Raw genomic sequence first — 25674 nt, 5'->3', positions numbered from 1 at the left:
CAGTCAGGAAGGTCTTACTGGACGCTCCGATCAGCTCGGACGGGCTGTTCGGGCCCCAGTTCCTGACCATGGTGATTCCATGAAGGCGGCTTCGGAGCAGGCGGAGGACATCCGCCAGCACGTCGGCTGGCTCCAGCCAGTGGTGAAGCAGCAGCGACACCAGCGGCAGCAGCAGCAGCCAACCCGGCCACAGCGGCAGACGGACAGACACCAGCAGCAACAGCAGCCGGGGCGTCAGAATCGTCCGTCAGCGGCGGCTGGGGCACCGACCCGCACCTCCAGGGCACCGTCCCGCACCGACGGGCCCCCACCAGAGAGGGGGGGTAAGAGGGGAGTGAGGTACTCCCGTTCGGCGGCTACTCCACGAGAGCCGCCGAAAAAACAAAACCGACCTTGACGGTTTGAGGGGGAGTGTGATCGAAATAAAAGTTGTTTATTTCCTAACACGTGGTCTGAGTCATCAGTTACAAATGTGTGTCACATATCCCCCACCCTGGGAGCTGCCTATGACCTGTCGGTTAATAGCCAGCCGGGTTCGGTACAAAAGCCTGCACTATTTAATCTATCGATTAATAAGCTGCGGAGCACAGTAACTACACCAGCTGCCTCAAATCTGTTGATTAGTAGGCAGCAGGAGTCGCTGCAGAGGCCTGATGGTTATGACTCTTCGGTTATTAAACCACAGACCTTGCGGCATTCTTCTGTCCGAGATACGCCTCCTACACACGGTCATAATAAGCCCATGAGAGCAGTGTTAACGCCTCATGTGGAAATTACTGCACACACCTCCATCCATCCTCTGAGCGTGTACACGTCTCATGATGCGAGGCGGAGTGATACGCAGTGTGTGGAGGCCTCCGCACAGCCCTTTCGCTCTAGGCCCACCTTGGGTTGCCTCGAGGGCTTTGGAGTGGCTCGTCGTCATGACAACCACAACACATCTCGAACAGGCGCGCCCGCTGTCAGAGTGTTTCTCGGCGTGGCAGCGCCTGTGTTTGATGGACGGATGGATGCACAGGCTGATCAGCAGAGGGTACACCCTGCAGTTCGCCTCCACCCCCCCACAGTTCAAAGGGATACAGGTGACATGCCTAACATCCGAGAACAGTGTCTTGCGCTCCAAGCAGAGCTACGGGGTATTACTAAAATCAGGGGTTTTACTCCCGCTATTTTCTTATCCCGAAAAAGACAGGGGGAATGAGACCCACTTACTTCCATGTGCCATCATTCCGAAACACAGGAAATTCCTGAGGTTTTCATTCCAGGGAATAGGCCGTCTGCCGTTCGGCTATTCCCTGGCTCCTCGTACTTTTTCAAAGTGTGTAGAGACGGCGCTGCAGCCGCTACACAGAGGAGGGATGAGAGTACTATTTTACCTGGACGACCTGCTGCTGCTGGCTCGCTCCAGGGAGGAAGCGGCTTTACAGACGGTATACTCATATCGCATCTGTCAAAGCTGGGTTTCATGATCAACTGGGAAAAGAGCTGTCCTGTTCCAGCCCAGAGTATGGTTTACCTGGAATTGAACTCAGCCCGCATGAGAGCACGACTCTCACGGCAGAGAGTGGAAACGCTGACAGCTCTCCTTCGACGTGTCATACCGCGTAGGACCCCATACGACAGAAGAGGCGCATGGTGGTCATCCCTCTGTCCGTGGGTTCAGACTTAACATACTGGAAAAGTCCCCACGTCCTGTCAGAGGGGGTTCCCCTGGGCAGAGTTACGTCACACACCTCGGTGTTCACAGACGCATCTCTCTCAGGGTGGGGAGGAACGTGCATGTCACATGTTTTTCCACATAAATGTGCTGGAATTGATCTCCGTACGGAGAGTAATTCAGCACTTTGCCCCGTTGCTGCGGAATCAGCATGTGTTGTTTCGCACAGACAACAAAGCCACGGCGGCCTACAGGGCAGGACACACCGCCACTCATCCCCTGAGCGTGTACACGCCTCATGATGACAGCCGGAGTGAAACGTAGCGTGTGGAGGCCTCCTCGCAGCCCTTTTCGGCTCACGGGAGGCTGAGTGCCCCAGCGGCAGCGCCACGGCGTCAGGGCTCGCTGCAGAATTCTGCTAGTTTTAACCTATCGGTTAATAAACTGCAGAGCTCGCTAATTAAGCCGGCTGCCACTAATCTGTTGATTAAGTAGACCGCAGGGCTCGCTGCAGACGCCTGCCGGTTTTAACCCCTGTTAATAACCTACAGAGCTCGCAGCATTCCTCTGTCCGAGATACGCCTCGTACACACGGCCTTAATAAACACATGAACGCCGTTATAACGCTTCATGTGGGCAGCACTGCACACACCTCCATCCATCCCCTGAGCGTGTACGCGCCTCATGATGAGAGTCGGAGTGAGACGCAGCGTGTGGAGGCCCCCGCCTTGGGTTGCCTCACGGGCAGCGGCGGAAGGGGCTCTGGCGTGGCTCGTCACCATGACGACCAAAAACACATCTCGAGCACGTGCGCCCGCTCTCAGAGTTTTTCTCAGAGTGGCAGCGCGCGGGTCTGATGGACAGATGGATGAGCAGGCTGATCAGCAGAGGATACGTCCTGCAGTTCGCCTCTCCCCCCCCCCCCACAGTTCAATGGGATACAGGAAACACTCCTGTCCTCCCAGAAGCTATGTCTTGCGCTCCAATCCGACCCGCTGGAACTCCTGTTGAAAGAGAATATTTCCAGGGTTCCTCAAAGGGAGGAAAATCAGGGGTTTTCACTCCCGTTATTTTTCTAATCCCGAAAAAGACTGGGGCAACGAGACATCCTCGATCTGTCAGTATTCCACATGCTGACGATCAAACAGGGGCTGGAATGTGTTCACCAAGATGACTGGTTCACTTCCACCTGAAGGATGCATACTTCCACCTGAAGGATGCACACTTCCACCTGAAGGATGCATACTTCCACGTACCCCTCATCCCGAAACACAGGAAATTCCTGCGTTTTCTCATTTCAGGGAATATCAGATCAGACAATCGTCTGCCGTTCGGATATTTCCTGGCTCCTCCCATTTTTGTGTAGAGAAGGCTGGAGCCACTACACAGAGGAGGGATGAGAGTGTGGTTTCCTCTGGACGACCTGCTATTTGCTGGCTCGCTCCAGGGAGGAAGTGGCTTTACAGACGGTACATCTCGTATCGCATCTGTCAAAGCCTGGGTTTCATAATGAATTGGAAGAAGATAAACTCAGCCAGAAGAGCGCGGCTCTCGCGGCAGCGAGTGGGGAAACTGACAGCTCTCCTCCGGCATGTCACAACCCACACAGCCCTCTCCGTGACGCAGCTGCTCGGCGTTGGCGTCAGCTGGTCACGTGATGATCCCCCGGTGTCTCTTCCAACAGGGGGACACTCCAGAGGTGGTTCATTCGCTGCAGAAGCCTGCTGTTTTAAACCTATTGGTTTATAAACTGCAGAGCTCGCGGCATTCCTCTGTCCCAGATATGCCTCCTACACACGGTCATAATAAATTCACGAGCCTCGTGTGGACAGCATACACACACCTCTCATCCTCTGGGCGTGTATGCGCCTCATGATGAGAGACGGAGTGAAATGCAGCGTGTGGAAACTCCCTCGCAGCCCTTTGCCTAAAAGTGTGAGGCTGGGTCGCAGGCATATGTCTCCTCTGGGGTGGAGCCCCCGGAGAACATCAATGCGCACTCCACCAGAGGAATTTCCTCCTCCACGGCGTTGCACGGAGGAATGTCAGTGGAAGATATTTGCACGGCTGCATCTTGGTCTTCCCCCTGTTCATTTATTCAATGTTATTTGAGGGAGGTCTCCCTTTCCTCTCTGACGCACCCCGTACTGGGTGTCCTGTTGGAGTGAGTGACGTCAGGGATCCAGCTGAGCGCCTCTCTCCTGCCTCTCGGCACACAGAGAGCGGCCTTTTCCCCTCGTAGGAGAGGGATGTTCCCCTTCCTCTGACACACTTCGTACGGAGTGCCTGATCAGAGTGAGTGACGTCAGGGATCCAGCTGAGCGCTCTCCTACCTGGCTGGCGCGAGAGAGCGGCTGTTCCCCCTTATGATCGCAGGATAAGGTGGGACCTTCGTCTCTACTTTCTCACAGCGGCCGGTATGTATTGTTCCCAGCCTTCACCCCGTCAAGAAAACAGGTATGTTTGCTATGTTCCAGGGACGGTGATGCGCCATTACGCATGGCACAAGAGGCAGGGGGTGTTATTGAGCAGGTGTGTCTGTGCTTCTAGTGCCGGGCGGACCCAGTGGGGCGCAGACTACATCATGCTTCGCCCTTAACTAGGGGTGCAACAACTAATCGACTTAATCGATTAAAATCGATTACCAAATTAGTTGCCAACTAATTCAGTCGTCGATTCGTTGGTGACGTCATCACGTGCGTTTTACACGCCGTTAAACTACAACGTTATCGGTACTGGGGACATTTAAAAAATATATGTCATGTATTATTGATACAAGAACATTATATCGCAGTCTTAGTGTGGCCAGCTCGTTTCTAAAGACAAACAAATGCGTCTATGATGTATTTTCGATCAGACGAGATCTCTCTCCCTGGTCTGTGTGGGAGGGGGCGGGGCCGTTTACACACACGCGGCTGCTACATGCAGCAACACACTGCGGAGACAGCGGAGAGAACGCCGCTCCGAGATGTGGTTAAACTTTACCCGTCTCGATGCTCGTTGCCAAAAGTGCAATAAGAGTTTAGCAATGTAAGGGCGGTAACACGATCAATGTATCTAAACATGTATCAAAAGTGCTCCACATCCAGACGGAGGAATGCACCGGGTTCGACTGTCTTTCTAGCAGCTCTGTAGCCCCGTCCACGAGTAACGTTTTCACGTCAGGTGTTCTGTATGCTAGCAGCAACACACGAAGTTAACTCAATTATACAAACATGGGTTGATGATTAGAGGAAACTGAGTTATTTAGTTTGTTAAAGTTTCAGCTATTCTGTTTACAATTCTGTCATCACATTATTTATTATTTGCTAAAACACTGTTTTTTTTATGTGAAATATTATGTATTTAATTTAAATGAAAAGCCATGTTCATTTTGTAAACAATTTGTTAAGTTAATTTAATAATATGTATTTTTTAATCAAGTATTCATCTTTATTGTCTTCATTGTTAGTTTCCACATGCCTAAAACAACCTCAAGCTAAATCTAAAAGTTGATGGCTAAATAAGAGCACTTGAGAGATTGTGCAAGACGTAATAGTCCGAATAGTCGATTAATCGTTTCATTAATCGATAGATTAATCGACTATCAAATTAGTCGTTTGTTGCAGCCCTACCCTTAACCCAATAGCGATAGCCTTAGAGGGCGAAGCCATATACGAAATAGAACTGGGGTTACCTACTGTAACCCAGCTTCTATGAGTAATGGCGCAGCCCTCTAAGCACTGGGCCCCACTGGCTCTACGAATAGCTGAAGAAAAGTTATATTGTATGGGAGCAGATTGCCAGGCCACCTTCCTATTTATACCGGAAGGAGGCCCGAGGGTGGCCCGAGGGCGTGGACTACAAGTGTTTCAGTGCTGCGCGGGGGCGCAGAGGGATAACCCAATAGCGATAGCCTTAGAGGGCTGCGCCATTACTCATAGAAGCTGGGTTACAGTAGGTAACCCCAGTTTTCCTTACTGTGTCTGTGCACAAAGAAATATTGCATCAAAGCAAATACAACGGAATAGCACACACACACACACACACACACACACACACACACACACACACACACACACACACACACACACACACACACACACACACACACACACACACACACACACACACACACACACACACACACACACACACACACACACACACACACACACACACACACACACACACACACACACACACACACACACACACACACACACACACACGCCTTAGTGACCGGACATCTCCTTCATAAAACGAGTAATAGGGGGAGTAATCGGGCAGTTCGATGTGTGTGTGGTTAAAACGAAGCAGCCTGTGGTCGCTCTTCAGCTGTTCTAATGAAAGTAAAGCCAGTGAAGGCGTTGCGAAAGGCACAGCTCTTTGAGCGCTGGTGCTGCACTACTCATTTACCTCATTCACACCAACGGTGTTTCAGGGCCGGTTCGGAGCTTGAGCTTGAAAAGCACCGAGTTTTCCTCTTCACACGGCAGCGGAGCAGCCTCGTAGCTCCGGAATCCGGTTCGTTTCAAGCACCAAAAAATTGTCCGGCCAGAGCAAAAGCACCACTTACGTCGAGGCGGGGGCAGGGGCGGGATCAACTCCTGAACAACAACAAAAAGCCAGCGTTGTATCCAGTTTGTACACAACGATGGAGAAACTTAACAAGCAGCAGTGGTCCATTGAAGAGACCAGCTACCTACTGGGAATCTGGTCTTCCGAAGAGGTACAGAGGAAGCTGGAGCACAATCGGCCATTGTTGTTGTTGTTGTTGTTGTTGTCGGTGTCAGCTGTGGGGTTTCCGCGCGGTTTGGCTTTATGAAGCAGGCACGCAAACGATGACGCAATGACGCAGCACCAGTCGGACTATGGGCAGTGTGAAAAGAGCCGGAGCTAAACCGAAGAACCGGTTCTGAACCTGAAAAGCTCGAGCACGGAGCTTGAACCGGAGTTGCGTTGGTGTGAATGAGGTATGGCGGAGTTACACGTCCCGCTGCCTCCTGGTGCTGTAGCGATTTCATGAAGTCCGAGTTCGAAATATATATCAAAAATAATGTATGCACTGCCATTTCCCAACATAAACATTACAGTCTGCAATGAAACGGTTGTCTCCTGTGTGCTCCACTTCCTACTTGGTGCTCCGGTAACTCTCTCATGCAGGGGCGGTTCTAGGGGGGGGGGGGGGGCAGTGCCCCCCTAACACTGACACCCCCTGTGGCCCCCCTAAAAATGAAAAGTGAAAAAAATGAAAAATGTATGATTTATTACACGATTTATTGAATGACGGAATAGGCGGAACTAACGTAATTCGTCATTCTAGTTGGACCCATTAGAGCGGTGCACTCAGGACCCATTAGAGCGGTGCACTCACTTTCACTGTCCGGCTGAAGCACGCGAAAAACAAACACTTTTCATCTCGGATCATCAGAGGCTGTTGCATCCAAGAAAGACTGATTGAAACCTACGTTTCGAGAGACTACCACGATAATTGAAGGTGAGTTAAACTATTGTATCTGTGTAATTGTTACAAGGTAAGACTTTAGGTCAGTAAGTGTTGTTGTTGACTAACGTTAGTTAACGTAGTGTGCAAAGTAATCAGCGACAGCAAACAGTTTGCTTTCATCATCTGTCACCTGTCAGCGCCTTAAATGATGCCGTTTAAAATAAATAAATAATAAAGGGCGGTGCCGGCCGTCAGCGAACCGAGCCAGAACACGCTCTGGGAATATCCATCCACCGGTTTTACCCAATAATAAGTACCTTCCCAGGCTTTGTTGTAGCTGCATTTTCTTTGTCACAGGCTCCATTTTACACCACCAAAAGTGTATCCCGCCATTTCGTTCTATTTTAAGAGGGACACTTGGTCACCCTAGCTATATAGTTGTGAAATGTATCTAGCGGTTATACATTTATATTATGCGTTGCTGAAGTGTTGTCCTCCCCCTTTGTGTTTGCTCTATAGTTTCAAAATGAAGCGAAAAAAGGACATTCTGTCCTTTTTCGCCCCCCAAAAAAAATATGATGAGGCAGACAGTAACACACAGCAGGAAGTGCAGATTGCCACAGAGACAGAGCCGGAGGACTTTTCAGGAGAGACTGATCTGGAAATTGAAGGTTCAGAGCAGGGAGAGAAAGATGGGGAGTCACAGAGTGAGGCTGAGGATGAAATCGAGAGTGAGACAGAGGATAGATCCACAAGTACTGGAACATCAGGTTTGTGATTTTGAAAGACAAATGTGCCTGTTTAATCTTAGTTACAGTTCAAATGATTTGTCGGAGTGTGTGTGATACTAATTCATTTCCCCTCATGTCATACATCTTTTTTTTTAACATTTATATTGTATTAAACATTTTCAGAGACAAAAACATACGGACAGGGACATGGCTCACACACATCACAAATAGGACAGGACAATAACATGAAGGGTGGGGAGTAGGGGGATTACAGTGTCAGTTACATTTTATGTATGCATATGGCGTTGTATTTATACATGATTTGCTTCATAATATAGATATACTTCTTTTTTCCCCTCTTTTTTATTATAAAACAAAAAAAAGGTGTAATAAATAAATAGATACATATATAAATATATATGCACACATATGTAAATATACACACACATACACATCTCTTCCTTTTCTGATTAATTCACCTATTCATCCATTTCCCATTTAATTTAACTTCTTTCTTTATTACAATTATTTTTCTGTTTCTTCATAGCTTATCTATATTTATTTATTAGATGGTTTGAGTCCAGGCAATCCCTTATCTTATCCGAGATGGTTTGAGTCCAGGCAATCCCTTATCTTATCCCAAAGCCTGTTGTCTGGCTTAACCAAATATAACAGGGAGAAAGCAGCTTCGTGTCATAAATCTATTAATATAGATATCTAATTTGTAGTTGTTCATTGCTCTGGTAAATGTGCATATATAATTTATAATGATCTGTTTCAATAATAATAATAAACATATTTATTTGTGTTATCTTTCTCCACAGATGATCTGTTTCAATTATAATAATAATAATAATAATAAACATATTTATTTGCGTCATCTTTCTCCACAAGTGCAAAGAGGAGCCACCAATGCAACCACACCCTAAATTGTTTCCAAGGACCTGGATGGGCGACCGGAGAAGGAGTTTCAAGGCTGACTGGTACAAGATTCACCCCTGGCTTGAGTACTCCACAATGTCAGACCTTGCTCATTGTTACGCCTACAGACATTTTAGCCCTCCGAATAGCACAGACACTGTATTTGATTCACCTTCAGGTTTCAAAAACTGGAAGAAGGCAACATAGGGGGGATTTGCAATCCATGCCAAATCTGAGCGGCACACGCACGCAATGATGGCATGGAAAGACTACCAGAGAGCTGTGATATCCAATGCAACATTGGCAAATGTACTTAACAAAGAACATAAGAAACTGGTTCAAGAAAATCGGGAATATATAAAAACCATAGCCGAAGTGCTGCTACTTACTGCGACACAAAACATTGCTCAAAGAGGACACAATGAGTCTGCAGCCTCAGATAATAAAGGGAACTTCATCACCATTCTAGAGACAATTGCTAACCATGACAAAGCTGTTAAAAAAAGGTTGACTTCCATTCATAATGCAAAGTACACAAGCAAAACCATTCAGAATGAAGTTCTGGGTTGTCGTGCAGACATGGTTCGATCTGAAATAGGAAGGAAGTGAAAAACAGTGAAGTCTTTAGCATCATGGCAGATGAAACAAAAAGAACAGATTTCTCTTGTAGTCAGGTACTACTTCAATGGTGCTATCCAGGAGAGTTTTCTCCATTTTGAGTCAGCAGAGAGGCTAGATGCAGCAGGGCTTACTGAAAAAATAATTCACATATTGGAAAGTAACGGTCTGGAATACAAAAACAACCTTGTAGTCCAAGCATATGATGGTGCTGCTGTCATGAGCGGTAAGCACTCAGGGGTCCAGGCTAGAATCAGAGAGCAAGCTAAATATGCTTTTTATGTTCATTGCAATGCTCACTGTCTAAATCTAGTTTTAGTAGATACAGGGCAGTTCTTCTCCTTACTAGAAAAGCTATACGTCTTCACATCTGGGTCGTATGTCCACCCCAAATGGCTAGATATCCAAAGAGAGATGTACGAAGGTGCCCCAAGAGAACTCCAGCAATTGAGTGACACTAGATGGGCATGCAGATTTATAACATTATGGATAGATTACCAGCCCTCAAGCGAGTACTGCAAGACAGCCCAAGAACGCAATGGTGAGAGATCTATTGAGGCACGTGGTCTGCTGGCACAGTTGGATCTAGAATTCATTGTGCATCTTGTAACACTCCGTAAAGTGTTTGCAGAAACAACATTTCTCTCTGACATGTTACAGTCTTCATCCCTTGACCTTTCAAAGGCTGTGGATTTAGTTGGATCTTTAGTTCAGACATTGAATGACTTCAGGCAGGAGTCATTTTTTGATAACTTGTGGGATGAAGTGTTGAACATTTCTGAGCAATGTGATACTGCAATACAGCCAGCAGCAAAACGACAAAAACGACTGAGCTCTAAACTTGCTGAAAGCTTCGTACTGACTACTGTTGGACAAAGAGAGACAGAACAAGATAAACACGGGTTTCGTACAGCCTTCTTCTACCCTGTCATTGATCAGATGCTCAATGAGCTGAATAGACGGTTTTCAAACACAAACTGTGACATGATGAATAGCATCCAAGCTCTTAACCCCAAAAGTCATGCATTTCTGAGGGAGACAACTCTGTTTTCATTTGCTCAGTTGTATGCAGAGGTCGCGTTAACCGAATATTTTCCGTCTATGACGGATTTTTTTTAACAATGACGGACAAATCTGAAAGCAGTCCGTCATTTTGACAGATTAGAACAAACGCGAAACAGCGCCAAAGTTTCCCCGCAGCGAGGCTCCGGTATTATGCCGTGTTATGCATGCCCTCCAAAAAGGAAATCATACCGTTTCCAAACCTAACTGTGCCGTACAAATCATTGAAATGTCTGAGCTTTGGCTTTACGCTGTGCACGCTCCCACGAGGTGCAGCAGCCATGCATAACACGGCGCATGTGAACTGTCTCTCAAACCCCCGTTGACAGTTCACGAGCATGCTTCCCCCCCCCCCCCCCCCCTCGTCAGAGTTGTGTAAAGGCCGACGGGTAATTCTGGATTTTGACAGAAGTTTTACGATCCTGTCCGTCAAAATGACGGGCAGTGAAAAAGTCTAGCGCAACCTCTGGTTGTATGATGCAAATATTGAGGACTTGGGGCATGAACTACATCAGTTCAGCAGAATTTTAGATAGGAAAATAAAGACTGGGATGCAGAGACCTGATAGTAAAGTGGAGCTTGTTCGGTTCATTGAGCCTTATAAAGAAGTGTTTTTTGAGCTCTTCAGACTCTGCAAAATAGCAGTCGCAATCCCAGTCAATTCTGCTTCCTGTGAGCGTAGTTTTTCTACATTAAAGCTGGTCAAAACTTTTCTCAGATCCACCATAACTGATGAGAGACTGAGCAATCTGGGTGTGCTTGGTATTGAGTCAAGGAGGTCAAAGGCTTTGAATCTTGACTTATTTGTTGATCGGTTTGCCAAAAATCACAGAAACCGCAGGATTTTGTTGCTGTAATGTGACATTTTGGGAAGGAAACTACAGCCTGGGATGCAGACACCCTTATGTAAAGTAGAGATGTAACTGGTCATTGCCTTTATTTTTATATGATATGGTGTTAGTGCAAAAATTGTACTATAACTTAAGCTGAAGCTAACAGTAATAACTATAGAATCTATCTGAAATAAATAAGTGTACTGAAACAAATACGTGTACTGAAACAAATACCAATAACTGTATTGCATTGTTTTGCACAATTACTTCATACTGTCTAGTTCTTTTTTTCGTCCTGCATTTATTGTGCCCCCCCTCAGAAAATAACTGGCCCCCCAGTGGCCCCCCCCAGTCAAATTGGTCTAGAACCGCCACTGCTCTCGTGCGAACGAGATGCAGTAATTTTTTTTTTTTCATTGCCCTTTAGGGGCTCCGTACAATACAAAAACAAATGCAATTATTTAATTTTAAAAAGTAAAGTCCTTTCGAGTCATTTGTCTCAAGTCAAGTCTCATGTCATGAATACCAAGTCAAAGTCAAGTCAAGTCTTTTATCAATGTTAGTCGAGCAAGTCTCAAGTCCAAAAATATGCGACTCGAGTCTGACTTGAGTCAAGTCATGTGACTCAAGTCCCCCACCTCTGGTATTTAGAGACACATTTCATTTTCCTAGAACAAAACATCAACATCTCTTCAGTTTGTGTTAACCACAGACCTCATTTCAGGCATCTAACCAAAAACATGTTTTAAAAAAAAGGATGACTTCAAACAACAAAACCGGAAGTGGTTAAATGCTTTTCAGGGTTTTAGGACTCATTCCTGCACCACTCCATGGCCCTGTTCTTCCTCATACATTTACAATTGTTCTTCATCCTATCTTATTCCACTTTTTCATTCCATCTCCCCACTCCTCCGTCCTCTTCATCTTACCTCTGTGTACTCTTTGTATCCTTTATTGGCTTCTGCTAGACTCTCCTTGGCCTCCTTGCTGCTCACAGAGGTGGTGTAAGCCTTCACCATCTTGTTCGCTCCGTCTCTGAGTCTCCTCTGCAGGCAGTACGCTTCGTAGAGCTCCTCGATCTGCGGAGAGGAAACACAGTTCATCTCCAATCCAAAGTAGACATAGGCCTCATGACAGTGTCATGTGGCCAAAAAAACTGTATTTTCACAAAAGGAGAAAAGATCTATTGCACCATATTTAAATATGTGCTAATTTCTACAAAAATTACATTAAAAGTTTAAAATAAAATTCACATTTAATTTAGGTTGGTCATAAAAGGTGTTAGCACTCGCAAATAACCTAAAATCCTTGATGCGTGAAAAAAATATGAAAAGTCTCCTATTATACTATTTTTAGGCATATATTATAGGTCTCGGATATATACAAATATATAAAAAACATACCAAACAGTTCACCCATTCTAGCCATGCCTCATCCCCCTCTATTTCAGCCCTGTTAGAAAAGTGCTGATTCTCAGTCGGTAGCTTTAAAAAAAAAAAAAAAAAAAAGATGGGGGGAGCGAATGCAGGAGAATTCTACCGGCGGATACTCAGCTAAATGCTGCCGTGATTAAACGCCATATCATAGCCAGAGGAATTTCATTTGAAACTTTTCAATTTAAGGTAAAACTGATCACATGACGTATCTGGGCATCAAGGCTACTAATCTGTATAGAAAGTTATTTAAGGAAACTATTACCCCCCTTCTTGAACGTACTAAGAAAGATTTTCAGAGATGGGGCAATCTCCCATTATCGCTAATTGGACGCATTAATGTAGTGAAAATGAACACCTTACCTAAATTCTTATATTTGTTTCAATGTATTCCAACTTGTATACCAAAAAAGTATTTTAATACTCTGGACCAGCGGTTTTCAAAGTGTGAGGCGCGCCAGAGAGCTTCAGGGGAGGCGTAGCGTGAGAAAAAAATAATGAGAAACAGTGAAATCTAGCTTGTTAACTTCAGCTAACTTTATGCGAGCGGCAACATGGATTGATTTTTAGTGAAGTTACCTAAAGTGAGAGAGGAGACAGCGTCTGGCAGAAAACGTCACTTGCATACTTTTGGCTGTCTGTGGAGACCGAGTTCCCCCACCTTGCCAAAAAGGCTGTAAAAGTGCTCATTCCCTTCACGTCCGCCTACCTGTGTGAGTGCGGGTTTTCCGCATTGACTTTGATCAAAAGCAAATACCGGTCAAGCAGGGGCGGATCTACCGGTAATAATAATCACCAGTAATAATCCACCGCGAGCTTGGAAATTTGATTGTCGGCGATTTGATTTGAACAGGACGGCGGCGGCACAAAACGAGAAGCATTCGGACCCAAGTAGACGGAAGGAATGAGGTATTTGCGGTCTACAATGACAGAGAAGAGACTGTCAAGTGTGGCTGTACTCAGCATTGAATCAAAACGCACTAAAGCTTTAGATCTTAATAAGTTTGTGAGGCGTTTTGCTGAACAAGATGGTAATTGCCGCATTCAGCTGTAATAGGCATGCCAACTTGATGCTCTGCTCACAGATGACTCGATGAGCATAACAAACTGTTAAGATGATGACCTTACGTGTGTAAATATATTGTTTTCTTTGTAGGGGTCTGCCCCCAAAAAACTGTTTTAAGTCCTGAGAAAGTCAAATAAGACGGTGTAAAACTACACTGCCCAGCCAAAAAAAAGTAACCACTTTCATTTAACTAGGCCAGTAGGGGGTAAGGGCATTTCACTGGATAATAATACCCCTGCATTATAGCAACAACAACAACAATAATAATAATAATAATAATAATAATAGCAATAATAATTGGGAGGGGGGGGCGCAGCTGTTCTTATGTTCTCTGAGGGGAGGTTCACCTTCCTACACTTTGAAAACCCCTGCTCTGGACAAATATATTTCTGCATTTATTTGGAATTTAAAAAAAACTAGGATTCGTGAAGATTTCCTTCAAAGAACAAAACAATCAGGAGGGCTAGCCCTACCCAATTTCCAATTCTATTATTGGGCGGCGAAAGTACGGAATATGCTCTATTGGCTAAGTGCTCCTTCTACAGAGACACCAGCTTGGATTCTTATTGAATCGGCCTACTGCGGTAAAACTTAATTGCGGGCTTTGCTTGGATCAGCTCTTCTATTGGAATTGTATACCTAAAACAGTAATCAATTAGTATATAATTGTCTTTTGGGTACAGTGTAGGAAACGGTTTGGATTGCATATCATGTCTATACGATCACCGATTTATTCTAACCATATGTTCCATCTGTGATGGATTCTGCTTTTAAGATCTGGAATAATGGGGGAATACGTAGTTTTGAAGATCTGTATATAAACAAGGTATTTGCCTCATTTAGTCAGTTGACAGACACATTTTGTATTCGAAATTCGAAATTTCACACGTAGCAAATACCCACAGTTTCCAAATAAACCAGCAGAAACAACCTTAGATAGGATTCTTCAAATAAATGTGCAGAATAGAGGAGTAATTATAAGTGTTGTATAATGTACTTTCCTCCCTGCATTCTCCCTCTCTTTCGACAATCAGATCTCAGTGGGATGATGATCTAGCATTTGAAATAACAGATGATAATTGGCAATCCATCCTTCAAAGAGTTCACTCTTCCTCAATTTGTGCCAGACATGGCCTTCTCCAATACCTTCATTTATCAAAGGAAAAGCTATCAAAGATGTATCCAGGGGCAGTGGCGGTTCTATAGGGTGGCACGGGGTGGCAGCTGCCACCTCAGAAAAATGCCTTGCCACCCCAGCTGCCACCCCAGTTGGCAGCTTTGTTTTGCAAAAAAAGTTGTGGCTCATTTGCAGTCAGTGGCGGCGCCATGGTATGGCTGGGGTAGGCTACAGCCATACCAAGAAATGGCTTAGCCCCACCTTGAACAATGATGTTAAGGTAAGCAAAATAAAGTCCGCCAACTCGCGCGGAGTAAAATGCACAGATAGCAGTTAGTAAGATTGATTTCAGCAGCCACTTGTCTGGAAATACCGAAGACTAGAAACGGTTTTGAAAACTTTTGTCACGTAGTGATCGTCTTCTCAATAGAACATCTTTGATAATGTCTTCTGGCCAATAAGAATCACGATAACGGCGTGGTGTTGTTGCAGGAAGTCCCGATACATCGATACAACATTACGTGTTGATAGAAATCAACACGTAATGAAATAAGACCCCACGGTTTGATGATTGATAGGTGTGTGGGCTGTCTTTCATTTTGACACACAGAACAATGGGGGCTATCCACAATGTAAAGTAATTCACACAGCCTCTTCTCTCTGTGAGGAGCAGCAGGTTCAGCTTTCAGAACAAAGTAACATTAAAAAATTAAATACCATTCATTTTTTTAAATATGTCGTGTAGTAATAGATTTATTTATTCCCCCCAGACCCCACTGCAAGGGTTGGGTTTTCAGCATGTCAACTCTTTCACTTTTGCAATTGCAGGATTGGCTCCAGGTCGCCCTTTTTATTTACTACAAGACAAATGTGCCTTTTTATTTCATACAGTTCAATTTAGATTGAGACAGGGAAATAATCTCATCCAAACGGCACCTGGTCGGTACGGCAGGAACATTCCTATCAATCCGCAGTGAAGCGACTACAGACTGGCATGTTTTGTGTGTTGTGGATATACAGTATGTACCAGCATTTTTAAATGTCATATACCGCTGATAGACAACAACGTTTTGCAGTTATAGGGATCAGACTGTGGACTGCCATACTTTAATATGAGTCAACTACACCTTCTAACAGAGGACAGGAACATCTAGATGCAGCACAACAGTATTCACATACACAGTGTCCCTTATACAGTTGTGTAACATTTTCAAAATGTTCTTGAAAGTTTATTGTTCTTTAACATTAACTGCTGTCGCGAGGTATTAACTGAGATCATGGTGATCTTACCTTGCTGAGGTGGAACTCCAGGCGTCTGATGTACCGTTCTGTCACCTTCACTTGCTGTCAGAGGGAGGCACAGAGTCATTTTTATATCCAATTGGTCAACAAAGACTGGACTTTTTCCTTTTCTAAATAAAGGCTTAGGTCAGCGCTACAAAAAAAAGGCATATGCATACTAACATTTCCACAGCACACACAACGCAATCACACATATTTGATTCAAAGCCTGGAAGGAAGGGGCTTTGAGCGGTTTGAAAGATTTTTATTGTGCAACATAATGAATGTGCAGCGTGCTAAACAATCCCGGAGACGTAAAAGTACATAATTTGCGTAGAGAAGCGAAAGTGAGATGGATCTGTTGTACTGATGGAATTAATACTGTGGACATTTAATTACACTGAATTATCAATGCAGAAGGGAAACACGGAGAAAGTATTGAGTCTGCATTAATAGCGTCTCACTTAAATAGAGAGTAGCTCACCTTGTCCAGCTCATACAGGAAACCCTGAAAGAGAGAAACATTTGTTATTAAGTCGCAGCACAATATGATGTACACTCTTTATGTTAAGTAATATTTTACTATTTCAGAACATTTTCATTTTTACAACCGGAGTTACCTTCAAGATGTAAATGTTTTGTTGTGCCAGCAGCTAATTTTGATATTTTTCTCAACTTTAAAAAGAGACCTTTTCAAAACCTCTGCCTGCAATATGCCACAAAACTCATGTGCTTCTGTCCACATAAAACATAAGAAAATGGTCATAGAATTAAACCGGTAAAGCGTTTTCCTTTTCATTGGTAGTGGCGAGCCAACAGAACGTACCAGTCTGGAGTTCCTCTTTGATTCTTTCATCTGACGGCTGAGGCAGTCCGAGTCCATCTGATGGACCTGTAGGTAAGAGCTGAGGGAGAAACACTGCTTTAACATATACACATCACATCACTAATGAATTCTCATAAACAAATATTTGTAAAGCTTGTTTCAGGTCAGAACATAAAAGCACACATTCACTATCAGGGTTTAAGCTTTTAAGAGTTCTGTAGAATTGAACCCAAATTGCTGAAAAAAACGTTTTAACGTAGATAAGGATACATTAACACATGTTAAACTTATTACATGACTTAGGTGAATATTGATTCTGATTGGTCAATTTGCACATTCAGTAGCCTGCTCGTCTTGGATAGCAAACCGCTGCTAATGAAGCTCTTATCAAGGGAGTATGTGTTATCATATGAATCCGCACAAAGTAGTCTGGTCAACTTAACTTCAGCTCTGTCCACAAAAACAGACCTTAGCTTTCAGTTTCTTTTCAGAAAACACCCCAAATACTTTGTGGAGAACATAACACTTTGGATTAAGAAGCCATTAAGAAAAAGAAAAAGAAAACAGCGCAAGAGAAGAAAAGTAGCAATAAGCAGGATCATGTGCAGCAAGTGTGTGTGTGTGTGTGTGTGTGTGTGTGTGTGTGTGTGTGTGTGTGTGTGTGTGTGTGTGTGTGTGTGTGTGTGTGTGTGTGTGTGTGTGTGTGTGTGTGTGTGTGTGTGTGTGTGTGTGTGTGTGTGTGTGTGTGTGTGTGTGTGGGTGTGGGTGTGTGTGTACTCACTGAAGGCCTTTTTTCAGCGCCTCATAGACCTGATCAAGTCTCTCTGGTTGGGGGACTTTGGGTGGAGGGTTGGACTTGGTGGACATGGTGAACATCCTGCTGGCTCTGCTGGGCTTCCTGCTGACGCCTGGAGTGCTGAACACTGAGAGGCTCCTGCAAATCAGAAACACCAACATCAGACATATGACTTTCTCAGCATCACATCACACTGACACCATCAGAACGCTGATCCTGTGCCACAACACATATTAAAGTTGTTCTATGTGTTGCTGGAGTTCTGAGCTCTTCAGACCTTTTCCCTTCTTCTGCACCTTGGAAGTAGCTGAAGTAGCATGGAAAGGGACGTTCTGTCCCCAGTGCAAATTGTTCATGTCTTAATGATATATTTTTCTAATTATTCTGTTTTGATAAGCAGCTTTGTTTTGTTAAGACATTTCATATAATATGGTAGTGTATCACCTTTTGTCATTAGATTAACTAATGCCTTTGTTATTACACTCAATTGATCTTAATAAAAAAGTGACATTTTTAACACTGGGACCAGTTTTTATTAATTAAACACTGAAGAAGTATTTTAAAGCTACGATATAAATAACCCTATGTTGGTAAATCATTATGTAAAGGAGAACGTTTCACGATATATACATTATAAAGTTAAATGATACATTTTTAAACCGAGAAACATGTTTGAGTGTGTGTACCTGTAAGGCGTGTCGTTGGTGTTGACTCCAGTGAAGCTCTGGCTCCTAGTGATGGATCTGGAGGTGAGGCGTCTGGCGGGGCGAACAGAGAGCGACATGGTGGAGAGAGCTCGGGACGGACCCCCTAAACAAAGCAGAGAAGAAGAGCCATCAACACACTGCTGACACACAGCATGACAACCTGACCGGAAATAATATTCTTTCATCCAAGGCACACAGTCATAGAGCAACTAGGGAAAACTGAGTCAAATGGAAACTGAAACGAAAACATGACAACTTGACCAGGAGAGTATTGTTGCTGCCAGTAGCCCCGCTGGCTAGCCCCTGTCAGAGAAGAGCTCTTTGAAACCCTATTAGACCTTAACCTCTCTAACACGATCAGGTCACATGAGTTTCAGGACTCCCTGATAATTGTTCATCATATCATATCAATAATTTGAAGTAAAAAAGTGTATAATCCTCAACCAGGAACTCTAGCATTAAACAGTGCAAGGTGCAAGGTTCTCTCTTGCGGGTTTACCACAAGGTGAGTACCTTTTTATATCCGGCTTCTTACACATACTCTCTCCAGTACAGGTTAGCTCTGAGTGTCAGCGAAGCTTGCTAAAGTAAACAAAGACCATATTACTTCCAAAACACGTCGCACATTGTTTCTGATAGCAACTTTCTGATAGGGGACGATAGATTAGGATGTAGGCCGAACTTTGCCAGGATCTCAACGTAAAGCCATCCCACATTTGAGTAATGTTGTCATGAACGCAGCAAATCTGGATCAGCTCCTTTGTATCCCCGTTTTTTAGATATGTGGTTAAGGAGGGAAAGAGAGAGGGTTGTATTTTCTGACACGGATGTTATGTGACAGTATTTCTGAGAAAAAGTCAGCTGAAATGGTGGCATAGTTGCCACTGCTTTACGTGTCGACAGCATGTTTGAACGTATTTGCAGCAGTAAATCACATCCGCAACCTCGGAGTCATCTTCGACAGTCAGCTCAAATTCAACCACCACATCAATCACATCACCAGTACCACCTTTTTCCACCTCAAAAACATTGCCCATCTCCACCCATCACTCTCCTCCTCTGCTGCTGAAACCCTGATTCATGCATTCATCACATCACGACTCGACTCTGCAATAGCATCCTCTCCTACGGCATACCATCCAACCTCCTCAATAAACTCCAACATATCCAGAACTCTGCTGCCCGCCTCCTCACCCACACCCGCTCCCGAGACCACATCACTCCCGTCCTCCAGAACCTCCACTGGCTCCCCGTCCGTCAAATAATCAACTTCAAAAAGTCCTCCTGATTACTCACAAAGCCCTCAACAATCAGGCCCCCCCCCTATGTCACAGACCTGCTGCACCACCACACCCCTTCCCGCTGCCTCCGCTCATCAGAAGCCAACCTCCTATCCATCCCCACCCGCATTGAAGATTATATCACCTGATATATAAGAAGTGTGTTAAATTTGAATGGCAGAAAGTCTTGTTGCAGTTTCTGTTAGAGAATATTTCCGTCTTACTCCTAAGTGTCAAAGAATAATTCTTCCTTACTCCTAAAATATTTAACCTTTCTGCCTGTTGACATTTACGACGAACCCTAAGTCTGTTATCTGTCTTAAGGAATGGGAAGTCTCAGCTATTGTTGACATTACCAGTTTTATGACCGGTCAACTCTCGGTCACAGAACCAAAGAGTCAGATAAGTGATTCAGTGTCTCCAGGTGTTCACCAGTGTTTGACATCAAAGCTCCAACTCTCCTCGTGTCTCTCTGAGTCCTGACTCTCCATGGCTGCAGAAGTTTCTCTTACAAATTGGCGTTGTCGGCAGGATACCAATACATCTTCAGAACTGGTAAGCTGGGAAAATGGTGTATTGATTAGATTCTGATCCGTGCAAGTCCAATTTTAACTGACTTTAGTTCTAATGTTAATGTTAATTTGATTTCAACCCATAAGTAATTATTTAAATTAACTCAACATTTCACATGATGGATTAGTGTTCCACATTTTTCCCACTAATTTGATTTATGATTAGGCCAATGGTAAAGAGAGACATTGATGACCCTGTGTCCTTTTTGTTAGTACGTGGTTCCATTTTGTCTATGGCCTTGGACGGCTTCACTAAGAGTCACCCAGTTCTGCCCTACTACAGTCCGGCTGAGTGCAGTCACAGAGATGCTATGGCTGCTCTACATGACATTAATGGTCTGGTCCGAGAATGGACACCATTTGCTGCTCCCAGAGAGAATGACGCTCCTCAAACTGAACATTACAGCCGTTGATACTGTCTCACGTGGGTCTGCTCTCCCCCACCGAGTCATGAACTGAAAGCTTGACATCTGCTTTGAACATTTGGAAGCCTCATGGTCACACCAGCACCAACCCTTGGGTCAGTCAGATGAGACTAACGGATTCACTTAGGGCATTTGGGTCAGAAATATGACTCTCGTTACCACAGAGTGTTTTTTTTTTTTTTAAGGCTATTCATACTGCTATGCAGAGGATGCCTGTAAGTTGGCAAGCTGTTAAAAGCCCCTACTATTTTTAATATAGGCCTAATGTCAGGGGCCTCTTACTGTCTAATTCTGCATGTATTCACATTATATGGACCATGTTTCCACCTGGTAAAACTAGAGGCTGCACGAAATATACACAACTTTATAATAAAATGCACACATTTACCTTTTTCTAGATTAAACACAGGTATGATCCTAAGTTATTTTTGGACGTTCTGCCTCCTTGCTTGGTCGGTCCGCTCAATTGTCAGCTTCACAATTGGTGTCAGAAGTGGGATTGACCAAGTGAGGAGGGGAAAATGCCGAGAGGAAAGAAGAGCGACCAAAGAGAGGAGCCAGATGACGGTGTGGCTATGCCTGGAGCTGACCAGAGGGCCGCGGCTGGTCAACCAGGGGACATGATTGACCAACTGAAGGAGATGATGAAGTCATTCATGCGATATCAGAAGCAGGAGGAGTGCCGTTTGAGAAACATGGAGCATAAAAGAGGAACGGAGACTCCGGAGGCAAGACGGCAGATTGGCTGAGGAGCTCGACCGCATCAACGTCTGGTACGGGGACCAGACCCAAAGAGAAAGGAAAGTGATGCAGCGGATCAAAGGGTACCGCATGGAGCTCCAGGAGCAGGACTGGCAAAAGCAACAGAAGGAGGAGGCGGAGCGCATCATGGAGCGTCAGCTGCTGGAGGGACAGAGACAGCGACAGGCAGAGCTCACGGCCCAGAAGGCCAGAAAAGAAGAAGAAACATCTAAGCGGGAGGAGCTGGTAAAAATCCTGGAGGAGAATAACCGCCAGATGAAGAGCGAGCGGCCGCTAAGAAGCTGGAGAAGGTGAAGAGCAGCCTGCAGCGTCACCTGCAGCGCAGCACGGAGGAGGAGCGTGAGAGGGAGCTCATCCATATGAAGCAGCAGATAGCCACTTTGATGCAACTGCAGCGGTGCCGGGCGGATCCCGCTCAGCTAGAGAGGCCGCGGTCCCGGCTCTCTAAGAAGAAACTGGCAGAGGAGAAGGAAACTAAAGACAAGGAAGATGCTCTTCTGGCTGAGGAGCAGCGGGTGAAAATGGCCGAGAAGATCTGTCAGGAGAGAGAGCGCGTCAGACAGCAGAACCAGCAGGAGCGCATGAGGAAGAATCAGATCCCGAAGAGAAAGAAAGGGAAGCTTCACGCCCCCCCCGGAGGAAACCATGCTGCACAAGGGGAAGCAGAAACCTTGTAGGGAAGCCAAGATTTCCAAGACACTGTGCTTCCAGGGGAGAGGGGTGAGGAAATGTAACAGAGGTGATCTTTGGGGCCATAGATCTCGGCCTCCGTTATGAATTGTGTAGTTTTGTTGGTGGCGAAGTGTACAGTAGGTAGTGTGTGCATCTGTCTGTGTTTCAGTTTGTCTGTCTCTGTTTGCTGGTTTTATGTTGAAAAGTGTTCCCCCATGTCTGTTGCTGTTGATTGTGTGCACCTGGTGCCCCGTGTTGTCTCCCCCCCCCAACACCTGTGTCTAATTGCTGATTAGTGTGTGTGTGTATTTAGGCTCTGTTGCCCTGTCTGTTTAGTGTGTGTGTGAGATTCTTGTGGCTGGTGACTGTGCTCACAAAAACAGCAAGATTGAGGCTGTGTCCTGGGCTCGAGTTTAATAAATACCCACACCGGGTTATATTTTTGGACGTTCTGCCTCCTTGCTTGGTCGGGCTGCTCAATTGTCAGCTTCACAAAGTGAATCATTTGAGGAGAAATATGAATCAAACTATAAACACATTTCTAACAAATTATTTAATTATGAAAAATAAGAAGTGTACATTTAAAATGTAACAATTACAGATGTTGAATGTCTACGAGGTAAATGTAATGATAAACCACCAGGAGTGGATAATTTAGTTGCAGAGCCTATCTGCCATATTATACATTTGAGTATTGAAAAATGTGCTTGCCCACAGGCATGGAAAATAGCAAACATTATTCCACTTGCAAAAAATCCAGCTGGACCATTTTCTGGTACAAATAGCCGCCCAATTCTTTGTTACACATGCTAGAACAATATGGTTTTAATTTTGATACGCTGAGGTGGTTAGAAAGTTACCTGACCAATCAAAGTCAAACCGTTTTTTTTAATGGAAGTCTGTCAAAGATGAAGACAGTCACTTGCGGAGTACCTCAGGGTAGTTGTTTGGCACCACTTTTATTTTCTATTTTTACAAATGACCTACCATTAGTGTTAGAAAAAGCTAACATTGTAATGTATGCAGATGACTCGACAATATATTATGCAGCATCAACTATAAGAGTTGACAAATGTTATGAATAAAGTTCTACTACTGATATCAGAGTGGGTCAAAAATAATAAGTTGGTACTTAATGCTGGAAAAACAAATGATTTATTAATAGGATCAAATCATCAGTTAAAAGGTGAACCAAAATTGCAACTACATTTAAACCATATTCAAGTTGAACAGGTCAAGGAGACAACATTGCTAGGTATAACCCTGGATCATAAATTATCATGATCTAAACAAATTGATGTTGTATGTAAAATGGGAAGGGGTGTGTCACTTGTAAAAATAATTGCCAATGGATGTCAGTAGACAAGTTCTGGATGCTTTGGTTCTGTCGCAGCTTGATTATTGTTTGGTTATATGGTCAAGTGCTGCAGAAAAAGACTTAAACAAACTACAAGTGGCACAAAATAAGGCAGCACGATGTGCACTGCAGTGCTCCTGCAGAACCAGAGTACCTGAAATGCTGGAGACACTGAAATGGCTAAGTGTCAGACAGAGGTCAACTTATATTTAGTTACATTTTGTCAGAAATATTACAGTGACTCACTCACCACATATTTGATCACAAAGGTTTATAGCGCAGTATGCTCAACATAACTATCAAACACCCCTGCAATAGAAGGAAGGTTTGTATTACCCAAATCTAAATCAAACAAGGGACAGAAAACAGTCATGGACAGAGCCAGGGTCAGCTGGAACTCTTTACCCGTCCATATCATTCAGGAACCTTCTCAAGTATGTTTCAAAAGGTAGCAACAAAAGTATTATAAAGTACATTTGAACTGTGCCTGTGGCTATGTATGCAATGCATATATTATTATGTACACTTATTTGTATTTACTTTTTATTTGGCCTTAGGATGGCGATAATTGGATGACCAATTTTTTTTAAATTCCTACAATTCCTACTAAATTGCATGAAATTATGAGCCGTTTTGTTTTATTTAAATGTTGTTGCATGTATGTTTATGTATGTTTTGTGTGTGTAAGGACCCCAGGAAGAATAGCCAATGCTCATGTTAGTGCTAATGGGGATCCTAATAAAGACAATAAAGACAACAACAATAGAGCTGCAGTATGATAGCAGCAGAGATAATTATGATCTGTGTAGCTAACATTATACAGAGGGAGTCACAGCGGCTCAATGTGACAGTGGCTTTGTTGATGCTTTAGCTAAGTGTCAGAAAATGTTTGGACACCATGCCAATAGCTCAGAAATCATCTTATAATAAAGAAAAAAAACGTTGGATTTCTCTAACCAGTTGTCATGCATTTCTTAATTACAACAGCACACGTGTATTTGTTATATTTCCCCAAAATACAAGTAAATAGTAGTCCTTTAAAGCATCTGATAAATCATGATTGAACTTTTTTTTGTTTCAATTGCCAGCACTATTTATAATGTACTAATTAAAAAAATGTATAGCTGACGCAGAAAATGTCTTTATTTTTAAAATCATGAAGAGCTTCTGATGTCACTCACAACCCATCATTCAGAAGAGAGACGTTATATTGTTTGGCATTCAAAATTAAAATGGTTTTTCACTAGTATGAATGTCACATAAAAAAGACTAATCCAATGAAGCTGCTGTGGTCTTAACCCAACCTCTGAAGTGTGAGTCCTGAAGCAGGGAGCTGTGGCTGAAGTCAGCGGTAAATATGTGTCAGTTCAAGCAGTGTTTTCCTACTGTGGCCTGTCCAGTGTCCTGCATCCTGTTTCTTCAAACAGCTGAAAGGCCTTCACAAGACGCCTTCCAGATCCCACCCCTCCTCCCACAGAACAGGAAATGTCATAATCCTACAGGAAGTCAGAAGCCACAGTCTCTCCTGACAGGAAATGTAACAAAGGGAGATAGTCCTGAGGGCCGCAGTCATCTGGCTCAAGAGAAAAGGTCAATTCTGCTGGAGTGGAACTAAATCACAGGGGATGGAAACAATACTGACTTAACTGATGCTGTTCAACTTTCATAGTATCCTTTTAAGTCAAATACAAAGGGTTAACATGTGCTTTTACTTTACTCTTAACTGGGAGTAAGAATTCCTTTGAAAAGAGTAACAGCAGAGGAAGAATGTGTGTGTGTGTGTGTGTGTGTGTGTGTGTGTGTGTGTGTGTGTGTGTGTGTGTGTGTGTGTGTGTGTGTGTGTGTGTGTGTGTGTGTGTGTGTGTGTGTGTGTGTTGTGTGTGTGTGGTGTGTGTGTGTGTGTGTGTGTGTGTGTGTGTTGTGGGAGTCTGAGTCCAACCATTTGTTGACTTAACCTAGTTGAAGTGCTCAGAGTGAGAACATAGGAGAGAGCGATAAGAGCACATTTCAGAGAGAGAAACTGAGCCTGACAGAGGTGCAGACAGGACAAATAAAGCTAGTGGAAAAGTTGAGTCATGCTGGGTCCATCACATCCAGGCACCTTCCTCTTTAACTTCCTGTTTGAACATC

At 44.2% G+C, this 25674-nt stretch overlaps 1 protein-coding gene across 2 annotated transcripts in view; it reads right to left on the bottom strand.

The window, feature by feature from the left end:
- Window positions 1–25674, bottom strand: part of ripor1 (RHO family interacting cell polarization regulator 1) — a 91417-nt gene that overhangs the window by 47056 nt on the left and 18687 nt on the right. For both annotated transcript variants that reach the window (XM_034084900.2, XM_034084901.2), the window contains exons 2-7: window positions 18456–18579; window positions 17755–17907; window positions 16974–17052; window positions 16632–16655; window positions 16157–16210; window positions 12180–12329 (exon numbers count right to left, since the gene is read on the bottom strand). In XM_034084900.2, coding sequence (XP_033940791.1) covers window positions 12180–12329; window positions 16157–16210; window positions 16632–16655; window positions 16974–17052; window positions 17755–17907; window positions 18456–18579 — 584 coding nt within the window. The remainder of the gene's footprint in view (window positions 1–12179; window positions 12330–16156; window positions 16211–16631; window positions 16656–16973; window positions 17053–17754; window positions 17908–18455; window positions 18580–25674) is intronic.

Source organism: Pseudochaenichthys georgianus, chromosome 6 (assembly GCF_902827115.2).
Source record: "Pseudochaenichthys georgianus chromosome 6, fPseGeo1.2, whole genome shotgun sequence".
NCBI classification, from domain to species: Eukaryota; Metazoa; Chordata; class Actinopteri; order Perciformes; family Channichthyidae; genus Pseudochaenichthys; species Pseudochaenichthys georgianus.
This window is presented reverse-complemented; position numbering and strand designations above follow the sequence as displayed.